The sequence below is a fragment of the Mustelus asterias genome, chromosome 8 (assembly GCF_964213995.1).
Source record: "Mustelus asterias chromosome 8, sMusAst1.hap1.1, whole genome shotgun sequence".
Taxonomy (NCBI): domain Eukaryota; kingdom Metazoa; phylum Chordata; class Chondrichthyes; order Carcharhiniformes; family Triakidae; genus Mustelus; species Mustelus asterias.
Window position 1 is genome coordinate 7,173,382 of NC_135808.1, and position 25,938 is coordinate 7,199,319.

Below are 25,938 nucleotides of genomic sequence, written 5' to 3' on the forward strand. Positions count from 1 at the left end.
ACGGGAATAGGGCCTGGGTGGGATTGTGGTTGGTGCAGACTGGATGGGCCGAATGGCTTCCTTCTGCACTGCAGGGATTCTATGATTCTACTCGTTGTGCTTCAACCTCCATCAACCATTCAGACAATAAGTTGCAAATGCCTCTCATTCTCTGGATGAAAATCATTCCCCAAGAATCCCAACTAAACCTCTTGCCTCTCAAACAAAATGAATGCTCTTTTTGTTATGGGTAACTCAACTCAGGGGTTTGGACCTTCCCACCCACTCTACTTAACGCCCTCCTGAACCTACTCTGGCCCAAAGCGAACAGCCTTGGGCTATACATACTTTCCTTTGCTGTAATTCCCCAGCCTAGGTGACGTCTGCATAAATCCACTTGTACCACCTCCAGTGGAATCACGACTTTCCTACAATGTGGTGAACGGAACTGCTTGGGCGAGATTCTCGGCCTCCCAGCCATGTGTTTCCCGTCGGCAGGAGGTGGCATGTTGTTTGCTAGCAGCCGGATTCTCTGATCCCACCTCCGTCAATGGGAATTCCCATGATGTCACCCCATGCCAGCGGGAAACCCGCGGGTGGTGATGCGCTGCTGGCGGGAGCAGAGAATTCCACTGGCGTGAACGGCTGGAGAGTTCCGGCCTATGTAATGCTCCAATCGTGACCTAACTAACATTACCTGCAGTTCCAGCATAACCTCCCAGCGGTTATATTCTACCCTTACAGCTGATAAAGGGAAGTGTCCCTCTCTGCCTTCCTGACCTCCTTGTGCACTGGTTCAGCTGCCTTCAGGGATCTTAGGTCAGTGGGGAGGCGGTGGCCTAGCAGTACTAACGCCAGACTATCAATCTAGAAATTCAGCTAATGACCTGGGGACTCTGGTTCAAATCCCGGTGGAACTTGAATTCAATAAAAAATAAATTAAGAATCTACTGATGACCATGATACCCTTGTCGATTGTTGGAAAAACCCATCTGATACTCTCATGTCCTTTAGGGAAGGAAATCTGCTGTCCTTACCTGGTCTGGCCCACATGTGACTCCAGAGCCACAGCAATGCCTGCCCTCAGGCAACTAGGGATGGGCAATAAATGCTGGCCAGCCAGCGACGCCCATAACCCCTGAATGAATAAAAAATGGACTCCTCAAGATCCCTGGATTCCTTTGCATGTCCCAGTATCTTCCCTATAGTGTACCCCCATTCCCCTTCAGATGCCTAACCAATGTGGGGACCAGTGCTTCTTTTGCAATCGCTTCTGTCCATTTCAGAAGGAATGCAGAAGGAGGCTATTTGGCCCATGGAGTGCGCAGCGACCACAATCCCACCCAGACCCTATCCACATAACCCATGCATTTGCCCTAGTTAGCCCCCCCTGACACTAAGGGGCAATTTAGCATAGCCAATCCACCCCACCCACACATCTTTGGAGTGTGGGAGGTAACCGGAGCACCCGGAGGAAACCCACACAGACACGGGGAGAACGTGCAAACTCCAGACAGACAGTGACCCAAGCCGTGAATCGAACCCGGGTCCCTGGCGCTGCGAGGCAGCAGTGCTAACCACTGTGCCACTGCGCCACCCCTTTTTTTTTCCTTTCCTTTAGACATTTGCTGCTTACGTTTGACTTGGAGTTTGGTACCATTGCCGACGCTGAGCTGCCCAGTCATCGCTTTGACTGTACAGTAGTAAGTGGCGGAATCGTATTGCCTGACATCGGAGATATTGATGAAAATTTTCCTCTCGGTGAAGTGGTGGGATTTCGACTTCTCCAAGCGCCTCATGAGCTGCAGGTCCTCCTCCAAATCTGTGGCGTTTTCCCTGGAAGCACCGCGTGACCAGGAGACCTGTCCGACCGGGACCTGGCCCAGCCCACCCCCATAGGTGCAGTTCATTGTCACCGAGTCGCCTTCGGTTGCGCTTATCGAGTGAGGGTACTGCAGCACCGTAAACCGCAATTCGACACCTGCGAGAGAGAAAAAAAGAATCAAAATGTTCAAAGCTTTAAAGGGCGATTTGAACATAAACAGATGAGAGGCAACAGCTGACATGGGTGGCGCTACACTGGTGATACAACCTGTTCTGTCTCTACTGACTTAGCTGGAGGAGTCAGGATGGAGTGGTAATGTCCCTGCACTGACCAATCAGAGACTCGGACTAACTCTTCAAGGGTTTATGTTTCAATCCCAGCAGAGCGACGGCTAATAAATGTCTACAAAATAATGAGGGGCATAGATCAGCTAGATTGTTAATATCTTTCCCCAAAGGTAGAGGAGTCTAAAACTAAAGGGCATAGGTTTAAGGTGAGAGGGGAGATATACAAAAGGGTCCAGAGAGGCAATTTTTTCACGCAGAGAGTGGCGAGTATCTGGAACAAGCTGCCAGAGGGTAGTAGTAGAGGCAGGTACAATTTTGTCTTTTAAAAAGAGTTTGGACAGTTACATGGTTAAAATGGGTATAGAGGGATATGGTCCAAACGTGGGTAATTGGGACTAGCTAAGTGGTTAAAAAAGGGGGTGGCATGGGCAAGTTGGGCCAAAGGGCCTGTTTCCATGCTCTGTGACCCTATGACCATATGACTCTATGTCTAAAAGTACACTTAGAAACTAGGTTAGGTTATTTATTAGTGTCACAAGGCGTCAAACATTAACACTGCAATGAAGTTGCTGTGACAATCCCCTTGTCATCATACTCCAGTGTTTGTTTGGGTACACTGAGGGAGAATTTAGCATGGCCAATGCACCTAACCACCACGTCTTTCGGACTGTGGGAGGAAACTGGAGCACCTGGGGTAAATCCACGCAGACACGGGGAGAATGTGCAAACTCCACACAGACAGTGACCCAAGTCAGGAATCGAACCCGGGTCCCTGGCACTGTGAGGCAGCAGTGCTAACCATTGTGTCATCATGCTGCCGTTTTGCCACCGTGCCGCCCTTCGAGTAGGCCCTTCGAGCCTGCTACGCTACTCAATATGATCATGGCTGAAGCATGATATCAAAGTCGTGTTCTCCCCCTGCACCTTGAGTCTAGAAGTCGATCTATTTCCTTTCTAAACATATTCATTGATTTGTCTTTCACAGCCTGTTGTGGTAGAGAATTCCATAGCTTCACCACCCTCACATGTTTCTCCTCATTTCAGTTTAAAATGACCTATTCTGTATTCTGAGGCAGTTGCCCTTTGATCTGGAACACCCGCCTCCATCCAAAGGAAACAACATCACTGCATCCAGTCTTTCCAGCCCTGTCAGAATTATATATGTCTCAATGAGATTTGCTCTCATTCTTCTCAATTCCAGGAAATACAGGCCCAGTCGACACAATCTCTCCCTCATACAACAATCCTCGAACCCCAGGAATCAGTCTGGTGAACATTCTCTGCACTCCCTCTATGACAAGTATAAGCTTTCTTCGATATGGAGACCAAAACTGCACACAGAACTTCAGGTGTGGTCTCACCAAGGACCTGTACAGCTGCAGTAAGACACCCTTGCTCTTGCAACCAAGTCCTCTTTCAATAAAGGCCAAAATACCATTTCCCTTCCTAACTGCTTGGTGTACCTGCATGCTTGATTTCAGTGACTACTGTACTCGGACAACCAGATCTTTTTGTACATTAAAATTTCCTAATCTATCACAATTTAAATAAAACTCTTCCGTTCATTTTCTCTGCCCGAATTGGATAACTTCACAATGATCCATGTTATACTGCATCTGCCCTGTATTTACCCATTCACTCAACTTTTCTAAATCATCTTGAAGCTTCTTAACATCCTCCGCACCGCTCACATTCCCACGAAGTTGTGTATTATCAACAATCTTGTGGATGTTACATGTTGTTGCCTCATCCAAATCATTGATGCATATTGTGAATACCTGGAGCCCAAGCACCTATTGGGGGCGACTGGAGGGGCCTATAGTACAATCCCATCAAAGTGATCACCCCCCCCCCCTTTTTTATTCCTCAGTTCCACCCATAGAGCCTCACTGGACGACCCCTCAGGAATATCCTCTCGAAATATTGCCATAATGTTTTCCCAACCAATAATGCAACCCCTCCTCCACTCTTGCCTCCTCTTCTGTCCTTCCAATAGTATCTGTGCCCCGGAACATTGAGCTGCCAGTCCTGTCCTGCCCTCAGTCATGTTTCTATAATGCCTATGATAAGTACCTACCCATGCCCTGAATTCACCTGCCTTACCTGTCAGGCCTCTTGCATTGAAATAAATGCAGTTTAATTAATCAGCCTTCCCTCATTCCCTGCTATGCTCATGCTTGCCTTGTCTATTTAACTTGTTCTCTTTAAATTTTGTATTAGCCTACCCATCCCCTTCTTTCACTACGCTTTAGGGACCCCTCTCCACCAGACTAGTTTAAACCCTCCCGAGTAGTTTTAGCAAACTACTAGTATACTGGTCCCCCTGCAGTTCAGGTGCAACTCGTCCCTCTTGTGCGGGTTACCTCCGCCCAGAAGTGTTCCTAACGCTCTAAAAACCTGAATCTCTGCTGTAATTACTTCAATGAGGCCATTGAGGTATTTCTTTTGATGTGAGGCCATTGAGGTTCATCTCTTAGAACATGAACTCACTGATTGAGCTCTGTATTGCAAGTCCAATCAGGGAGCCTTTGTTGTATATATAACTGGGAGCGTCAGGTCTCCTGGAACTCTGATTGCTGACTCAGAGTTTGTAACACTCTATAAATAAAAGGGTATCTGGTGAAGGGATACTGGCCTCTGCTGACTTATTTCACCTGCCAGTTCCTCAGCCACACATTCATCCTATTAATTAATATTCTCTCTTGCATGCGTCACTGCGAGTAATCGGACATTACTACCCTCGAGGTCTTGCCTTTTAACCTGCCGAACAACTGCATTATAATATCATTAAAACTAGCGTCATTCGCGCGTTTCTCCTTCACATTTATTCAGAATATAATGAATTGAAAAAGTTGTAAAAATGTGACCTGAGCAAGTAAGATAGTTAAGAATGTCCCGAACAGTACAGATACTATTTGTGATTTATATAAATGATCTGGAAGAGGGAGTAACTGGGGTGATCAGTAAGTTTGCAGACGACACAAAACTGGCAGGACTTGCAGACAGTGAGGAACATAGTCAGAGGCTACAGAAGGATATAGATAGGCTGGAAATTTGGGCAAGGAAATGGCAGATGGAGTTCAATCCTGATAAATGCGAAGTGATGCATTTTGGTGGGAATAATGTAGGGAGGAGCTACACGATAAATGGAAGAACCATAAAGGGTGTAGAGACGCAGAGGGACCTGGGTGTGCAAGTCCACAGATCTTTGAAGGTGACGTCACAGGTGGAGAAGGTGGTGAAGAAGGCATATGACATGCTTGCCTTTATAGGACGGGGCATAGAGTATAAAAGTTGGGGTCTGATGTTGCAGATGTATAGAACGTTGGTTCGGCCGCATTTGGAATACTGCGTCCAGTTCTGGTCGCCACACTACCAGAAGGACGTGGAGGCTTTGGAGAGAGTACAGAGGAGGTTTACCAGGATGTTGCCTGGTATGGAGGGGCTTGGTTATGAGGAGAGATTGGGGAAACTGGGGTTGTTCTCCTTGGAAAGACGGAGGATGAGGGGAGACTTAATAGAGGTGTATAAAATTATGAAAGGCATGGATAGGGTGAACGGTGGGAAGCTTTTCCCCGGGTCGGTGGTGACGTTCACGAGGGGTCATAGGTTCAAGGTGAAGGGGGGGAGGTTTAACACAGATATCAGAAGGACATATTTCACACAGAGGGTCGTGGGGGCCTGGAATGTGTTGCCGGGCAAGGTGGTGGAGGCGGACACACTGGGAACGTTTAAGACTTATCTAGACAGATATATGAACGGAGTGGGAATGGAGGGATACAAAAGAGTGGTCTAGTTTGGACCAGGGAGCGGCGCGGGCTAATTGTTCCTTGTTTCTCGTTTCAAGGCTTCATTCTATGATCATCTTGCTGGTGCCAGTACAGAGCGAGACTGCGGATAGTTGGGAACCTGTCTCGGGGGCAGGGAATTCATATGGTGTTCGTGGAAGTGGAAATGACTAGGGTTGGGAAGCATTTTCCGATCAGGGCCATTGTGATCTCCTGGACTCGTTTTGATCGCCTCAGGGGGTCGGAGAGGAATTTCCCAGATTTTTTTTTCCCCATATTGGCCCTGGGGTTTTTCACTCTGGGTTTTCGCCTCTCCCTGGAGATCACATGGTCTGGAATGGGGGGGTGGGTTAATAGGTTGTAATGAACAAAGCATCGTAGCTGTGAGGGACAGCTCGGTGGATAGGATATTGGTATGTAGATGGGCTGGAAAATTGGGCGGGGATCCTGGATTCAGGATTCAATCCTGGACCGGGGAGCGGCGCGGGCTTGGAGGGCCGAAGGGCCTGTTCCTGTGCTGTATTGTTCTTTGTTCTTTGTTCTTTGTTCTATCAGTTGCTATCCTATAATCAATCAGGACCCTTAGTGAATATATTCCAAATGCACCATCGCTGTCACAAGGGCAGCAGGAACATGGGAACTCCAGAAGTCACATACTTGCAGCCATATCGTCCTTCCTTCACTGTCGCTGAGTCAAAATCGTGGAAATCTCTCCCCATATCATATGGCTGCAGGCTCACCACCATCTTCTTAAGGGCAAATGGAGATGGGTCAAAATGCCAGCAATCCTGACATTCCATGAACGAATAAAACCCCATTAATATCCACACAAATAAATATGTCAAAGAATGTAATAATGTTATTGCTAGAAATCTATAAGTTAAGTTTCATTAATGAAGACATCCATAGAAACAAGAAGCTGGAGTAGGCTATTTGACCCATCGAGCCTGCTTCAACATTCATTTTCACCGTGGCTGATCATTGAATTCAATATCCTGATCCCCCCTTTCTCCGAAATCCCTTGATCCCTTTAGCCCCAAGAGCGATATCTAATTACTTCTTGAAATCAGACAATTTTTTGACCTCAACTTCATTCGGTGGTAGGGAATTCCGCACATTCACCACTCTCTGGGTGAAGAAATTTCTCCTCACCTCAGTCCTAAAAGATTTACTCCCTTATGCTCAAACTATGACCCCTAGTTCTGGACTCCCTCACCATTGGGAACATTATTTCTGAATGTACGCTGTCTAACTTTATAAGTTTCTATGAGATCCCCTCTCACTCTTCTAAACTCCAGTGAATATAATCCTAAACGACTTAGTCTCTCCTCATCTGACAGACCTGCCATCCCAGGAATCAGCCTGGTAAACCTTCACTGTACTCCCTCTATAGCAAGGACATCCTTCCTCAGATAAGGACACCAAAACTGCACACAGTACTCCAGGTGTGGCCTCATCAATGCCCTATACAATTGCAGCAAAACATCCTTATCCCTATATTCAAATCGTAGAATCATAGAAACCCTACAGTGCAGAAAGAGGCCATTTGGCCCATCGAGTCTGCACCGACCACAATCCCACCCAGGCCCTATCCCCATATCCCTACATATTTACCTGCTAATCCCTCTAACCGACACATCTCAGGACACTAAGGGGCAATTTTAGCATGGTCAATCAACCTACCCAGCACATCTTTGGACTGTGGGAGGAAACCGGAGCACCCGGAGGAAACCCATGCAGACACAAGGAGGATGTGCAAACTCCACACAGACAATCCTCTCGCTATGAAGGCCAACAAATCATTTGCCTTCTTTACTGCCTTTTTTTTCTCGCAACTGTTCCATTTACAACTGTTCTTTACAACTCAGTGAATGATTGTTAAGTAGTTCGTAGTATTTAGATAATAATATTTTGGTGCGTTTATCATTTCCTCCTGTGGCTGTCTCGGGTCTGACACTGATCCTACGACTCACACGAAGAAAACTAACCCACCTCATGGAGTAAATACTGTAACGATACTTTGCTGAAAATGTAACTTATTATTTAGCAAGTATGGTCGACAGCTCACAATGAATTAATCAGCACTTCAACTTTGCTCGATCAATTAAGTCAACATTAATCAATCCCCGGTAAGCTATGTATCAATCAACCAGTCAGTCTGGTAATCGACCAATCAGTCAATGAAGCAATCAATTACTTGACCAATCAAGCAAGAAATCAATAGGTCAATGAATCGAACAAATCGATCGATAAAAAAATTAAAGGAATAAGCAGCAGCAGACATCATTCAGCTGTTTCATTAGTCAACTTGTATTTTGACATTTGAAAGCTGAAAAGGTATCAATACTACTGTCAATTCTTATTCTATGGTGTGGAGATGCCAGTGTTGGACTGGGGTGGGCACAGTAAGAAGTCTCATAACACCAGGTTAAGGTCCGACAGGTTTATTTGGTAGTACGAGCTTTCGGAGCGCTGCTCCTTCATCAGGTGAGTGGAGAGTTGAGTTCACAAACAGGGCATATATAGACACAGATTAATTGCAAGATAATGGTTGGAATGCGAGTCTTTACAGGCAATCAGGTACACACAGTGCGAGTGGACAGAGGGATAAACACAGGTTAAAGAAATGTGAATTGTCTCAAGCCAGGACAGTTAGTATTCTTATTCTAATTTGTAAGTCCGAAGATGTGTACATTAGGTGGACTGGCCATGCTAACTTGCCCCTTAGTGTCTAAAGATGTGTAGGTTAGGTGGATTGGCCATGCTAAATTGTCCCTTAGTATCTAAAGATGTATAGGTTAGGTGGATTGGCCATGTCATATTTTCCCTTAGTATCTAAAGATGTGTAGGTCAGGTGGATTGGCCTTGCTAAATTACCCCTTAGTGTCCCAAGATTTGTAGGTTAGGTGGATTAACCATGGTAAATGTGCAGGGATGGTGCCTGGATAGGATTCTCTTTCGGAGAGTCGGTGCAGATTTGAAGGGCTGAATGTCCTCTTTCTGCACTATAGGGATTGTATGGTTCTATTCATTTATGGAAAACTGCTATCATACATGACACAGCTCAATCTGGGGAAATAAATTGGAGTTCACCCTCAATGCAAAATGTGTAGCAGTCATTTCCAATGTTGAGCCATTGCATTTCAGTCAAGATAATGGTATGATAACTAACATCTCTACATGGAAAATGCTAATTAAATAATAGCCAAGATATTAAATGAGTGTTAGGTTGAAGATCTAAAGTTTCCTGGTTCAATTCAGAGTTTCGACATGGAGCCACACGCTAGCATCCTTTACTATCTGTTGGTCCACTCAGCTTTTGGGTAAGGCTGTGGCTTAGTGGTTATGTCACTAGTAATCCGAAAATCCGCGTTGATACTTTGGGGGGATCCTTGGTTTGAGTTCCACAAACAGCTGTTCATGTGATTTGAATTCAATTAAAAACTTGGAATCAATAATCTATTTCCAATTTTGTCGAATCAATTTCTTTCTGGCTGATAGCACGTGGACCTCTGAACCCTTTTCACTGCATGGGGCAGTCTAACAGTAATTATACAAGAGAGGTCAAACTAACAAGGCAAATACAATTAAGGAGCAGAAATAGTGAAACAAGTGAACTTACCACATAATAGAATCATCAACATTAATTTGACACCGATCATTTTATTGAGTGCAGACATGATACTGCTTCCAAAAAGGCGTTAGATAGACGGGGCAAGCTGAAGCTACTAGAACAGACCTTTAAGATGCAACAGGCAACACTGAAGGCGTTACTTTGTGCTAGAGGCTAGCCTCATGTGATTCAACCACAAAGCCTCTCTCTATGTTGCACTGAATAGTAAAGAACAGATGGCAACAAGAGACCCAACAAGTAAGTTGAAGGCGACAAAGGTCACTCATCGGTGCAGAGGGAAGATGTAGGTGAGGCTTTTAATGAGTACTCTACGCCTGCCTTCAACAAAGAGGGATGATTGCCGACATTTTGGTCAAGAGACAGGAATGTGGAATGTTGGGTGGCATAAACATGGTGATGGGGCGGAGGGAGAGTGGCTGAGGGAGTCTTCAGGTACTTGCCACTTTGTGAAGCAGCATACATCGCCAGAACCGGAGGGAATCTACCCCCAGCTGCTGAAGAGTGAGAGGAAATAGTGGAAGCTCTGGGTATAATTTTCCCATCTTCTCTGGCAACAGGGGACTGGAGGACTCCGAATATCCAACTATTGCTTAAAAAAGGGAGAAAGGGCTAGCATAGTAATTATGGTCAGTCTAACTTTGGTGATGGGCAGGTTATTTGAAGAGGCTCTGATGGACAGTATAAATCGTCATTTAGAAAGGCAGACATCCATGCAGGACAGTCACAATGGATAGCATAGTATCCCTAACAGTGCAGAAGGAGGCCATTCAGCCCATCGGATCTTCACCAACTATCCGACAGAACAACCCACCCAAGCCCTATCCACGAACCCCATGTATTTATCCCGCTAACCTACTCATCTTGGGACATTAAGGGGTAATTTGACATGGCCAGTCCACCTAACCTGCACCTCTTTGGGAGGAAACCGGAGCACCCGGAGGAAACCCACGCAGACACGGGGAGAACACGCAAAATCCACACAGACAGTCACCCAAGGCTGGAATTGAATCTGGGCCCCTGGCGTTGTAAGGCAGCAGTGCCAACCACTGTGCCACCATGCCATCCTTTTGCCTCCCCACAACCACCCGCTCACCTTAAGGGGAGGTTGTGACTGACTAACTTGATTGACTATTTTTGAGGAAGGGAATAACAAGGAGGTAGTGCAAAGTTGATGTAGTTTACACAGATTTTTGGCAAGGTTTTTGACACAGTTCCACATTAGGATTGGTCAGTAATGTATGAGCCATGGGCAAGTGGGATCCAAAACTGGATGCAATTGAACGATGGACAGGCGTCTGAAACTCTCTGCCTAAGAGGGTGGTGTAGGCAGAGGCCCTCATCATATTTAAAACACAGTACTTGCAGGCGTATATATAAAGGGATGTGCAGGGCTCTGGGTGTGTCATTACAGGAAGTCTGTGGTCACAAAAGAAGAGGTACAAAGGAGATCCATTTGAATGTTTCCAGAATGGAATGGAGAACTCCAGTGATGAGAAGAGATCCAGTAGTCAGGGGTGCTTATCTTTGGAGCAGCGGAGGCTGAGGGAAGATTTAAATGTAGTGTGAAGGTTTTGAGGGGACAAAATAGGGAAGGACGTGGTTAACCTTTTACAGATTTCTATCTGGGTGCATAGATTTAATAGAATTCGGTTAGATGGGAGTTTGAAGATATTTTCACCCAGGTGGTCCTGGATGTCTGCAATTCATTGTCTGAAAGGATTGTAAGTTCAACAACCCTCATCACAATGAATGACAAAAATGGATATGCACCCAAAACACCGGAGCCTACAAGACTCTGAGCAAAGAGCTGCAAAGACAGATGAAGTAGTTTAGCTCTCTTCGGCCTTTGTGGCCAATTTGGGCCAAATGCCCTTCTTCTGTGGCATATAGTTTCTAGAGTTATATGTTTATATATATTGCTAAAAAAGAAACATGCCATCGAAGCATTTTGTCTTGCACGTATCAGGAAAGATTCACAAGAATAACAAATTCTCAAAGGGAACACATATGGCAATGCCTCAACCAATCAGAATCTAATTGCCAGCCAATCATCATGTCATGTATGATTGTTATCCTTGTGTCTGACCTGATGAGTGCAATATGAAATGCTTCAACAGCATGTCACTTTTTTTCAGCAATGCTCAAGTCATGAGCTTAAGGTCGTCCTTACTGCCAAGTGACGATACGTTTCTATCCTCTCCCAAAGAAAGAGATCAAAATCTTTGAGATATCTGGGATGCTGTTTCCAACCTTCTACTGCTTTTTCCAGAAGAGGTGTTAGAATATAGTTGTGTAAACATGTTGTCTTGACCGGAAGAGGGTTGCATCATAACTTATCGGAAAACAGTACTGAGCAGCTAGAACTTCGCGCCAATCACAGCTAAATCCCCAGAAATGTTGCCATAGATACAATAACTACTATGTTCAGAATTAGCAGTACCTCATAGACGACTCTGCACCACACACCCCACCCCCCCACCACCCTGCCCAAGACCAGGGCAGCAAGAAGCAACATTAAAATTCATTCTACTGTGACTTAGGTTGCAATCAATGAAGTCAAGCTGGCACACATACAAATTAACAAAACAGAGAAAATCTAATGCATACACACAGCCCATTGTATCTGTGCCTGCTGTAAAGGAACAATCCAACATTAGCTCCTTTTGCAGCTTATTCCATGTCTCTGTAGGTTATGGAACTTCAGCTATGCATCTATTCTTTTTAATATAATGAGATACTCTGCCACTGCCAAACTTGTCTTCTGTGAGTTCCAATACCAAGCTCACCCTGGGTGAAAGTATTTAGCTGATCCTTCTCTCAATTGCCTTAAATCTTTGCCTCCGGGTACTATTCTATCTAATAAGAGATCTAAGTCCTCCCTATTCACTCAATCTATATTGCCGATAATTATGGACCCCATAATTAAATCTCCCCTCAGCCTCTTCTTTCCCAAAGAGAATAACACCAAACTACGGGGCGGCACGGCAGCACAGTGGTTAGCACTGCTGCCTCACAGCACCAGGGACTAGGGTTCGATTCCCAGCTTGGGTAACTGTCTGTGTGGAGTCTGCACGTTCTCCCCGTGTCTGCGTGGGTTTCCTCCGGGTGCTCCGGTTGCTTCCCACAGTCTGAAAGACGCGTTGGTTAGGTGCATTGGCCGTGCTAAATTTTCCCTCAGTGTATCCAAACAGGCACCGGAGTGTGGCGATTAGGGGATTTTCACAGTAACTTCATTGCAGTATTAATATAAGCCTACTTGTGACACTCATAAATGAACTTAAACTTACTCAATCGTTCCTCATCAACAACATTCGTGCCTACATCCTCCTAAATCACATTTGTCGCTGTGGCTGTGGAGTATCATCATGTGCTTCCTGTAATGTGCTGACCAGAACTGTACATGTTACTTTGGCTCTGCACTGACGTGTTTTCAAGTAAAGGACTTTCATGGACCATGTACCATAACTGGACTTTGCAGCTATTTCAGACTCAACCACATTGCCTAGATATGGAGTCAAGTGAAGTCCTGACCAGATCAACTAAAGATGACAAATTCAATTCCCGAAACGGCAGTAGTGAGCTCGATGGATTTTTAACAGCCATCAGTGATAGCTTCATTTTCAGTGTTACTGAGGCTAGCTTTAAATTGCAGATTTTATTGAATTCAGTAACCAACTTGTGGAGGAAAGGACACTGCGTATGAACATATGCAGCTTCTAGCAAGAGACATTCACAGAGGCTGACTGATCATCTTAAATTGGTTGTTAGTGCAATTCAGGTGCTATTGTGACATTTCAAATCATGCCCACTGGGCCTCAATCTGGATATCTAGGTTACAGTTCCTGCGACATTACAACTACAGCACAGTGTTTCCTGTGTATAATGTAGCTCTAACATAGTCTCCCTAATCTTGTCCTCGAAGCCTCAGATAAAAAACCTGGAATACCTTAATAACCACCTTATCTACCTATTTCTACATTAAAATACCTGTGACATGCAGTTCATCTGTTCCTCTATACATGCTCTGCATACCTCAGGATCATACCAATTATTACAAATTCTAACCAGAATCATTCTTTATTGCAAATTCAAACAAATATCCAGCACAAATTTGGGAGCTCCCTTTAGTAAGGGATGACCTGCGAGTTTAGAGTCACCCGGATGATTTATGGAGATTTGAGGGCAGATTTGAATGGAAACTGTAAAGTTTAAAGTTTATTTATCATTGTCACAGTAGGCTTGCATTAACACTACCATGAAGTAACTGTGAAAATCCCCTAGCCACCACACTCTGGTGCCCGTTTGGGTAGGCACAGTAAGAAGTTTCACAACACCAAGTTAAAGTCCAACAGGTTTATTTGATATCACAAGCTTTCGGAGCGCAACTCCTTCATCAGGTGAGTGGGCACTTGGCCTTGTGTTTGGCCTGTTTGGGTACACTGAGGGTGAAATTAGCATGGCCAATGCACCTAACCAGCATGTCTTTTGGACTGTGGGAGGAAACCAGAGCAAATCCACGCAGACACAGGGAGAACAGACAGGGAGAACAATCCGATAATTGAATCCGGTGCCTGGCGCTGTGAGGCAGCAGTGCTAACCACTGTGCCACCATGTAGGATCTATTTTAGATGACCACTTTTTACGCCCCAGTTGAAAGCCTGTATGTTAAGTAGAAAATCTTTCTCAAAGTGTCCTTAAAGTTACTTTGGTGCAGAGAAATATATAAAGTAGCCGTAAAAGTTATATTCCAAATTACGCATTCTCGATTTTCCTTCTCCAGTCCAGCATGGCCACTTGGTAGTACAGAATTTAAATGTTGCTGCAAAATGTATGCCCTGTTTGTGAGCATTTCTCCACTCCACCTGACGAAGGGGCAGCGCTCCGAAAGCCAGTGGCATTTGCTACCAAATAAACCTGTTGGACTTTAACCTGGTGTTGTTAAACTTCTTACTGTGTTTACCCCAGTCCAACGCCGGCATCTCCACCTCTTGTACTGATCAGGACAGATGCAAGAATGTCAAATTTCAAAGGAGACAATTTGCACTGCATGAAAAAAGGTGCTGATCGGCTGGCGAGTTAATTCTGATTAGTCGAGGTGTTGCCATGGAGAGTTCACCAAGAAACTATTATCCCATGTGTTTCTCTTTAATTCAAAGAAGATGCAATGTCTAGACATGATATTTCTCCTAGAATATACAAATCCTTGCTCATTTGTGTGGCTTATGAGTGGCACGGTGGCACAGTGGTTAGCACTGCTGCCTCACAGCACCAGGGACTGCAGTTCAATTCCCACCTTGGGTCACTGTCTGTGTGGAGTTTGCACGTTCTCTGTGTCTGTGTGGGTTTCCTCCGGGTGCTCCGGTTTCCTCCCACAGTGCTAAGATGTGCAAATTAGGTGGATTGGCCATGATAAACCACCAGGTACACGGTACATACTCTTGCAACTCGGCCAACGTTGTCTACCTGATACGCTGCAAGAAAGGATGTCCCGAGGCATGGTACATTGGGGAAACTATGCAGACGCTGCGACAACGGATGAATGAACACCGCTCGACAATCACCAGGCAAGACTGTTCTCTTCCTGTTGGGGAGCACTTCAGCGGTCACGGGCATTCGGCCTCTGATATTCGGGTAAGCGTTCTCCAAGGCGGCCTTCGCGACACACGACAGCGCAGAGTCGCTGAGCAGAAACTGATAGCCAGGTTCCGCACACACAAGGACGGCCTCAACCGGGATATTGGGTTTATGTCACACTATTTCACATAAATATTTCTGCTTTTTTCCTCCTGAGTCTTTATCATGCGATCCTAGAATCAGAATTTATGTCACACTATTTGTAACTCCCACAGTTGCGTGGACCTGCAGAGTTTCACTGGCTGTCTTGTCTGGAGACAATACACATCTTTTTAGCCTGTCTTGATGCTCTCTCCACTCCCATTGTTTTGTTTCTTAAAGACTGGATTAGTTGTAAGTATTCGCATTCCAACCATTATTCATGTAAATTGAGTCTGTGTCTTATAAGTTCTGTTTGTGAACAGAATTCCCACTCACCTGAAGAAGGGGCTCAGAGCCTCGAAAGCTTGTGTGGCTTTTGCTACCAAATAAACCTGTTGGACTTTAACCTGGTGTTGTTAAACTTCTTACCATGATAAATTGTCCATTAGTATCAGGGGGATTAGCAGGGTAAATATATGGGGTTAGAGGGATAGGGCCTGGGTGGGATCATTGTTGGTGCAGGCTCGATGGGCTGAATGGCCTTCTTCTGCACTATAGGGATTCTCTGATTCTAGCAAGTGTAAGTGAGCCACGTTGAGAGTCTGATGGATAACCTTAAATGCATTGTTAGTGTAATTCTTAACAGAATCGGAATTGGTCAGCAAATGCTGTCCGATCACTGAAAAGAATGTAATATTAGGCATAAAATAACTATGCTGGGTGTGTAGGGTCAGCAATCAGCCTATTGCAAACAGGTGAACGGATGTGCCATTTGATACAATCCCCCAGTTGTTGGGCCTATGTGTCTGGTAGTGGATCATCAATGAAATTCATACACTAGCACAGTGGTTAGCACTACTGCCTCACAGCTCCAGGGACCCGGGTTCGATTCCTGGCTTGGGTCACTGTCTGTGTGGAGTTTGCACGTTCTCCCCGTGTCTGCGTGGGTTTCCTCCGGGTGCTCCGGTTTCCCCCCAAGAGTCCAAAAATGTGCAGGTTAGGTCGATTGGCTGTGCTAAATTGCCCCTTAGTGTCCCAGGATATGTACGTTAGAGGGATTAGCGGGGTAAGTAAATATGTGGGGTTGTGGGGATAGGGCTGTGACCATTGTCGATGCAGACTTGATGGGCCGAATGACCTCCTTCTGTACCATAGGGATTCTATGATTACTCAGTTGTGTGGCAAACAGAGCGTCTTTTTGGCTTAACTGCAACATCCCTTTAGTGGAAAATATAACACTTGCCACCACTACACGGTAGCAGTATAAAGTGTCTATCTTCACTTGTTGCTCAAATTTGAGGTAGACTCGGGACTTGTCTGAAAGTGGAAGCCTTTGGTCCACTCCTCCGAGTTTGCGTGACACACAAGCGATCAGTGCTGTGATCAGGATAACCTATCCCTCAGGATAGCTTTGATGTGCCCTATTTCAGTGTCAAGTTTCTACACTGAGCAAATTGCTCAGGCCCTATCTAGAAGTGTGTCGATAAGAACAATCTTACTATATTTTGAGCTATCACAATTCCAATGCTTGTATTTACCAGAGAATGTCGGCTTGTGGTAAACCCCAGCAGAAATCCCCAAATATGGTTTCCTTGAGCAGCACATTGGAGAACCGGCTTATGCTATTGAATGAGAAATTTGCCAGATATGATTCCATTTATCCCAAATAGGTGTTACCAAGGCATCTTTTCTAGGTCCAGCTGTTCATAGGCTTCTACAATGAACTAGTTTTTGATGGAATGAACCCTAACCTTCCACTCCACACATATTTCCCACATGTGGATGATAAGTTTGCTATATTTGAACCTGCAGGCTGCATGTAAGGATTTCCTCCAACACTTTAATGGGCTCCATCCTGTTCTAGAAATTCACCTTTGAAATGGAACAGTGGAATGAGCTTCCTTTCTTCAACATGCTAGTTGAGAAATGGGTTCTCTACCACTGTCTACTCCAGGCCTACCCTCACTGGTCAATATATGTGTTGGGATTCCCACAATTCCACCCACTATAAGGTTGGCCTTATTGGTAACCTGATAACCAGAGCCAGAACCATTTGTTCATCATGCAAGTGTGATGCCGGAATAGTGCACATCAAAGACATCCTTCAGGACAATTGCTACCCTGATCGGATGGTTGGTCACTGTGTATTTCACAAACTCACGAACAGATTAAAAGTCACAAATTTCGGACCTGAAAAGTGCCCCAAAACTACCTGGAAGGGTAGTTAACTCAAACATTTCAGCAACGGGTGAAGTAAGTTGCTAAACTTTAGTAGGAACATGAGTGATACGAGCCTTAATAGGATACTACCAGAATGACGTTTTGTCTACCATACAAGTGTGCAATATCGCATATGAATTTCAATGCTGGCATGATGCTATGTAGGTCGGCCGCACGGCACAATGGCTGGTGGATGATATCAAACAACATGTCCCTTAGACTGTTTACTATAGGCAGAGTATTAAACGTAGTATTAAACCTGTATTGAACGAGGCCATGTTGCAATACTCATAACGTAATATCTGAAGTTAGTTGTGATTTAGCAATGGATGCACTTTTTGAACAATCCGGAGTGTGCTAAGGGAAAGCCAATTACAGATTATCTATCGGTTTGCAATGTGGCTGACTTATGCTTTTTAGAAGCAACATATATTCATATGCAAGAACCTGAACTCTTCAAGCAGAAATAATGTTCGCTGTGTATTTCACGAACTCATTAAGCTTTGCACCTCCTTGAATTAGACGGAAGCATGTGGGGCAATAGTTTCCTGGTGCATTGTTCATGGGAACACCTCGACTAATCAGAGTCAATTTGCCATCCGAGCTGCATCCTTCTCTTGTGTAACATGAATTGTTGTGCCCTTGAAATTTGGCATTTTTGCATCTGTCCTGATGAGTGTTAGGTGAAAAGCTTCGACAGCATGTTTCTTTATTCAACAAGACTCATTCTACCATATGACCTATATGGTGTTGTGTTGATATAATTTAAAATTTCATATTCGAGGTAATAATATTTTCCATTTATCACTTGATCCATAAAATTCAGGATATCAGCAATAATGTGTAAAGAAAGTCTGCCTTAGGACAAGGAATATAATCTACACCTAGTCGACAATTATATGTTTTAATTATTAGACTTCTTTCTATTATAATTGCTTTCGTGTTACAAGTAAGATTTAACATAAATCATAATAATGCTTCTGTCCTCATTTTGCCATAAAACCATTGTCAATCCATCATCGATTTTCAACTCAGGGGTAAAACTGGCATGACAGGTCAGGGTCGTTTAATACTGAGGTGCACTGGACTTTCTTCTCGCAGTGGTGAATCTCTGGAATTTTCTGCCCTAAAGAGGCCAGATCATCAGAATCATTTAAAGTGGAGGTAGATACATATTTGATAGATCAGGGAACAGAGGGCTATGGGGAAATGGCACAGAAAAGGAGTTGGGGCAGGAATAGGTCAGCCATGGATGGCAGGGCAGGCTTGAAGGGCCTGGTGGCCTCCTCCTGCTTCTATGTCTTGTGACCGCATGCTATGGAAATCACCCAATCTTTATTTCCATTGGAATACAAATAAGTAGTAAATAAGTGGCACTTTTTTTAAAGCAAAACCAACTGAAATTAGGTCAGTGTACATTGTGGAAGTCCCTTTTCACCAGTGGTGTCCTACTTTTCGACAGAGTGTGACTTTGAAACTGCCAACATCCGCCACTTTTACAGCTCAATGTCTGTAAGAATTCACAGAAAATGATTCAACTAGAGTTTCCAACCTCTTAAGTTCTTGTAGTTAATGGGATAACAATATTTTCCTGGTAATCGAAAACAGAATATTTTGGGAACTGTGACTACATGCTAATTCTTAGACAAGTATATATTTCAAGATAATTTAGTTGATCCACTACATCATTAGTTATTCAATAAATGCAGCAAAATCAATCTCCTTGCTACTGTTAATTGATAATTTTCTCCTATTGATCAATAGTTTCTGAATTTTCCTGCAGGTTTTATCACCACTTAACTTTTTCCAATGAATTTGCATGCAGTCTTTCACTGCTAGGCTCGGCCATTTGCATTTTTGCTGCATTCTGAATTCCTATATTTTTTATTCTTTGCCTATTTTTAAGATATCTCCACTGTGGATTGAGTTTAAAGTTTATTTATTAGTGTCACAAGTAGCCTTACATTAACACTGCAATGAAGTTACTGTGAAAATCCCCCAGTCGCCACACCCCGGCGCCTGTTCAGGTACACTGAGGGAGAATTTAGCATGGCCAATGCACCTAACCAGCACATCTTTCGGACTGTGGGAGGAAACTGGAGCTCCCGGAGGAAACCCACGCAGACACGGGGAGAATGTGCAAACTTCGCACAGACAGTGACCCAAGCTGAGAATCTGGGTACCTGGCTCTGTGAGGCAGCAGTGCTAACCACTGTGCCACCGTGGTCTCTGCTGCCTGAGAGAGAGGTTTGCTGTCTATTTAGAGTATCCGCCCATCCTTCATCCCACTGGATTATGAAAACTGAATCTGCAAATATTGCAGCATTATAAAAATCTTTTAAAAACAAACAGATTTGATCACAAGTAAACAAGGAGAGGTAGCCATGATGTGGAGACATGATGGACTGGGGTGGACACAGTAAGAAGTCTCACAACACCAGGTTAAAGTCCAACAGGTTTATTTGGAATCATGAGCTTTCGGAGCACTGCTCCTTCCTCTGGTGAGTGACTCCTAATCTTAGGACTGACTGGGGATAGAACCCACTCTAGCGCCTGTGCTTGATTAGACAAGCACCGGAGTTGGGGTGGTGGGTGAAGAGGGGAGTGGATGTGATCTGGAGCCGCTGGATGGGAGGGACTGTGGTGGGATCTGCTTCTGATTGTTCTCTGGATTGATGGATCTGGTTAACTGCTCTAATGTTGATGTGGCTGTAGATGCTGAATTGTGACATCTTCTAGGTGTTGGTACATCCCCGTGTCAGGTTGGGTCAAGAGTGTAACTGGATGTTTAAGTGTTCCCAGGGAGAAATAGATGACTGGGATGGACCTAAAGATTAAAGCCGGAGCAGGAGACAAAACTGGCGTTCAGGCAGCTTGAAATGATAATGCCCGTAAATTCGCTTAATGGAATATAAAGTCAGTCTCAGTAAGGATAACGATGGCAGCTACGACTGATTTCTGTAAAAGAACTCAGCTAGCACGTGAATGCTGTGGGCAGCACGGTGGCACGGTGGTTAGCACTGCTGCCTCACAGTGCCAGGGGCCCAGGTTCGATTCCTGGCTTGGCTCACTGTCTGTGTGGAGTTTGTACATTCTCCCCGTGTCTGTGTGGGTTTCCCCTGGGTGCTCCGGTTTCCTCCCACAGTCCAAAGATGTGCAGGTTAGGTGGATTGGTCATGGTAAATTGTCCCTTAGTGTCAGGGGGACTAGCTAGGGTAAATGCATGGGGTCATGGGGATAAGGCCTGGATGAGATTGTGGTCAGTGCACGCTCGATGGGCCGAATGGCCTCCTTCTGCACTGTAGGATTCTGTGATTCTATGAATGTTCCTTAAGGAAGGAAATCTGCCATCCTTACCAGATGTGACCTACATGTAACCCCAGACCTACAGCTGACTCTTAACTGTCCTCTGAAATAATGAGTAACACATGCTGACCTTGCCCCTAATGCCCAAATCCCATGAGTGAATAAAGAAAATAAAATATGCATTTTTGTTCTGTAATGTACGAGTTAATTAAATAAAGCCACAGGAGTAGGAACAGGAGTAGGCTATTCAGCCCCTTGAGCCTATCCCAACAGTGAATAAAATCATGGGTGATCTGATATGGTTTAAATCCACATTTCTCCGTTATCCCAGCATAACTCGTTGCCAGTCTAAAGTCTATCCAACTCAGCCTTGAATATATTCAATGGCCCTCCCTAACAACACTGTAACTACACCGCCTGGACTGTAAGAGGCAGCTCACCAACACCTTTTCAAGGGCAATTAGGGAAGTGTTTGAACTGTTGGCCTTGCCGGCATTGCCCACCTGCCCTGAAAGAATAAAATCTACAGCCTCCACTGCTGGCTGTTGGGAAAATACCAAACGTATTATTTCCCCACATGGTATCATGTTGAGTTTCTGGATAAACTGAATTGTTGTCCTTGCAATGAATAGTGGCATCTTCAAGCAAATCGATGGAGAAACACAGTATCACTGAGCAGTAAAACGGGCTGTCAACTCACTGTCGCTTTACAGCATAGAAAGGGAATAGGAAATTGCATTGACATAGCGCCCTTTATGACCTCAGGACTTCCGAACTCTCCAGGTAAGCCATGAGCGTACTCACCGCCTTAGTGAAGATAATGCAGCAGCCAGTTTGCGAACAGCAAGCTTCCACAAGCAGCAGTGAGATAATGAACAGCTAATCTGTCATTGTAATGTTGATCGAGAGGTGAAAATCAGCCAGGACACCGAGGCAAAATTCCCTGCTCCCTTCCAATAGTACCACTGAAAATCTCCTCTCAATTATCGCACAATCCATCTGAAGCAACACTGCTCCGTTCATGAGGTTTCATGAGATCCGAAGGCGTTTTTGAGGATTCTTAGGGCAATCTTTGACTGTCTACCACTATGCCGCCACTTCTGCTGGACCAGTCCTGCTGGTGGGACAGGACATACCGAGGGATAGAGATGGTGGTATCTGAGACATTGTAAGGTACAATTCTGTGTGCATGGCTACGTCAGGCTGTTCCTTGACTAGTCTGTGAGACAGTTTCCAATTTTGCCACAAGTCCTCTGATGTTCGCAAAGAGGACTTTGCAGGGCTGTTAGAAACAATTTCTGATTAGGATTTTATTCCAAGTTATACTAAGCACAGGATTTATGATGTACTCATGTGTGATGCATGTTGTTACATATTGTGAAGTCACTAACGATTGGCAAATGTTGTGTTTTGTAAACTAAATTGCTCTGTGACTACATATTTAATGGACAGTTAACGGAAAAATAATTTCAAAAGCAATTTGATCACTTGCTCTGCAACTTACAGCGCTTTCACTGCAAATGTCAAGAAGATTAAGATATCACAGCTGAAATTGCTGAGCAGAGCAATGGAACAACAGAGTGGATACAGGATGGTGCTCTGGATCAATACGTTGAGGAGCCAACAAGAGAACATGGCATCTTGGACTGGGTAATGTGCAATGAGATATGATTAGTTGGCAATCTAGTTGCCCTCGCGGATGAAAGACCGTAATATTATTTATCATGATGAGGTAGTTGCTTCTGAGACCAGGGTCATGAATCTCAACAGATATAACTATGATAGCATGAGGCATGAGTTGGCTGTCATGGACTGGGAAACATTGCTGAAAGGATGGACAGGGGACAGGCAATGGCAGGCATTCAAGGAATGAATAGGTGAACTCTGAAAGCTGTTTATTCCTATTTGGTGCAAGAGTGAAAAGGGAACTGTGACCAAACCATGGGCTTACAAGGGAAATTAGATTCAATGAAGAAGCCTACAAATTGGTAAGAAGAAAACATTAGATCTGAGGATTCGCAGCAGTTAAAATTTCAGCAAAGGAGGACCAAGGGCTTGATTAAGAAGGGAAAAATAGAGTATGGGAGTAAACTAGTGTGAAACATAATAACTGACTGTAGAAGTTTCTATAGGTCTGTAAAGAGAAAAAGATTGACAAAAATGAATCCTTACGGTCAGAAATGGGAGAATTCACAGCGGGGAACAAAGAAATGGCTGAGGAACTACATTTGCACTTTGCTTCCGTCTTCACAAAGGGAGACATGAATAATATATCAGAAGTTCTCAGAAACACAAGTTTTAGTGAGGAACTTAAGGAAATCAGTATTAGTAGGGAAATGTTTTTGGGAAATTAACAGGACCGAAGGCGAATAAGTCTCCAGGGCCGGATAATCTTCATCCCAGATTACTGAAGGAAGTTGCCCTAGAAATAGTAGATCCATTGGTGTCCATTTTCCAAAATTCCTGGAATCTGGAGTAGTTGCTACAGATTGGAGGGTAGCTAATGTAAGCCCGCTATTCAAAAAGAGAGGTAAAGATAAAAATGGGAACTATAGACCACTGAATCTACCGTTGGTAGTCGGGAATTTGCTGGAGTCTATTATCAAGGATTTCACAGGATAGCATTCGTCAAGCAGTCGTATTATCAGGCAATGTCAGTATGGATTTATACAAGGGCAATCATGCTTGACAAATCTTACTGGAATCCTTTGAAGGTGTAACCAGTAGAGTTGATAAGGCAGAACAAGTGGATGTGGTTTATTTAGACTTTAAGAAGGCTTTCAACAAGGCCTCAAATAGCAAACTACTATGTAAAGTTTGATTTTTGATTTGATTTGATTTATTATTGTCACCTGTATTAACATACAGTGAAAGGTATTGTTTCTTGTGCGCTATAGAGACAAAACATACCATTCATAGAGAAGGAAAGGAGAGAATGCAGAATGTAGTATTACAGTCATCACTAGGGTGTAGAGAAAGATCAACTTAATGCGAGGTTGGTCCATTCAAAGGTCCAACTGCAGCAGGGAAGAAGCTGTTCTTGAGTCGGTTGGTATGTGACCTCAGACTTCTGTATCTTTTTCCCGACAGAAGAAGATGGAAGAGAGAATGTCCGGGGTGCGTGGGGTCTTTAATTATGCTGGCTGCTTTGCCGAGGCAGCGGGAAGTGTAGACAGAGTCAATGGATGGGAGGCTGGTTTGCGTGATGGATTGGGCTACACTCACGATCTTTTGTAGTTCCTTGCTGTCTTGGGCAGAGCAGGAGCCATACCAAGCTGTGATACAACCAGAAAGAATGCTTTCTATGATGCATCTGTAAAGGTTGGTGAGAGTCGTAGCTCACATGCCAAATTTCCTCAGTCTTCTGAGAAAGTAGAGGTGCTGGTGGGCTTTCTTAACTATAGTGTCGTCATGGGGGGACCAGGACAGGGTGTTGGTGATCTGGAGACCTAAAAACTTGAAGCTATCGACCCTTTCTACCATTGATGTAGACAGGGGCATGTTCTCCTCTACGCTTCCTGAAGTCGATGACAATCTCCTTCGTTAAGCTGAGATTGAGGGAGAGATTATTGTTGCCGCACCAGTTCAGCAGATTCTCTATCTCATTCCTGTACTCTGTCTCACCACTGTGGTGGTGTCGTCAGCAAACTTGAAAATCGAATTGGAGGGGAATTTGGCCACACAGTTAAATTTAAAGCACATGGGATTGAGGATAGTGCTTTGAGATGGATTGAAAGCTGGTTAGCAGACAGGAAGCAAAGAATCAGAATAAATTAGTATTTTTCCAATTTGCAGGCCGTGATTACTGGGATACCACAGGGATCAATGCTAGACACCAAATATTCACATAATATATTCATGATTTGGGCAAGGGAATTAAATATATTATCTCCAAATTTGCAGATGATACAAAGTTGGATGGGAGGGTGAACTGTGAGGAGGATGCAGAGATGCTTCAGCATGATTTGGACAGGCTGAGTGAATGGGCATGACAGGTGCAGTATAAATGCATCTGGGGCTAAATGTGAGGTTATCCACTTTGGTAGCAAAAATAAGAAGGCAGATTATTATTGGAATGGGTATAAATTGAGAGAGGTGGATATTCAGCGAGACCTTGGTGCCCCTGTGCATCCATCACTGAAAATAAGCACAACAAGCGGTAAAGAAGGAAAAAGGTATGTTGGCCTTCAGAGTGAGAGAATTTGAGGATAGCAATATGGATGTTTTATTGCAATTGCATAGGGCATTGTTGAGGCCACACCTGGAGTATTGTGTTCACTTTTGGTGTCCTCATGTGAGGAAGGATGTTCTTTCTATGACGAGAATGCAGCGAAGGTTTCCCAGGCTGATTCCTGGGATGGCAGGGCTGTCATATGAGGAGAGATTAATCAATCAGGATTATATTCATTGGAGTTTAGAAGAGTGAGAGGGGAAGTCACAGAAACCTATAAAATCCTGACAGGATAAGACAGGGTAGATTCAGAAAGAATGTTCCCGACGTTGGGGGAGTCCAGAACTAAGGGTCATAGTTTGAGGATAAGGTTAAACCTTTTAAACTGAAGTGAGGAGAAATTTCTTCACCCAGAAGTTGGTGAATGTGTGGAATTCACTACCATAAAAAGTAATTGAGGCCAAATCTTTGTGTGATTTCATAGAACATAGAAAAAATACAGCACAAACAGGCCCTTCAGCCCACAAGTTGTGCCGGTCATGTCCCTACCTACTTAGGCCTATATATAGGCCTACCTATAACCCTCAATCCTATTAAGTCCCATGTACTCATCCAGAAGTCTCTTAAAAGACCCTATTGAGTTTGCCTCCACCATCATTGGCGGCAGCCGATTCCACTCACCCACCACCCTCTGAGTGAAAAGCTTACCCCTGACATCTCCTCTGTACCTACTCCCCAGCACCTTAAACCTGTGCCCTCTTGTAGCAGCCATTTCAGCCCTGGGAAAAAGCCTCTGAGAATCCACCCGATCTATACCTCTCAACATCTTGTACACCTCTATCAGGTCACCTCTCAACCTTCGTCTCTCCAAGGAGAAAAGACCGAGCTCTCTCACCCTATCCTCATAAGGCATGCCACCCAATCCAGGCAACATCCTTGTAAATCTTCTCTGCACCCTTTCAATAATTTCTACATCCTCCCTATAATGAGGCGACCAGAACTGAGCACAGTAC

General features: G+C 44.4%; 1 protein-coding gene across 1 annotated transcript in view; it reads right to left on the minus strand.

Moving 5' to 3' along the window:
* LOC144497639 (uncharacterized) overlaps positions 1-9,559 on the minus strand; it is a 36,346-nt gene extending 26,787 nt beyond the window's left edge. The window contains exons 1-2 of the mRNA XM_078219082.1: positions 9,502-9,559; positions 1,616-1,960 (exon numbers count right to left, since the gene is read on the minus strand). Coding sequence (XP_078075208.1) covers positions 1,616-1,960; positions 9,502-9,559 — 403 coding nt within the window. The remainder of the gene's footprint in view (positions 1-1,615; positions 1,961-9,501) is intronic.
* Positions 9,560-25,938: the final 16,379 nt, after the last annotated feature.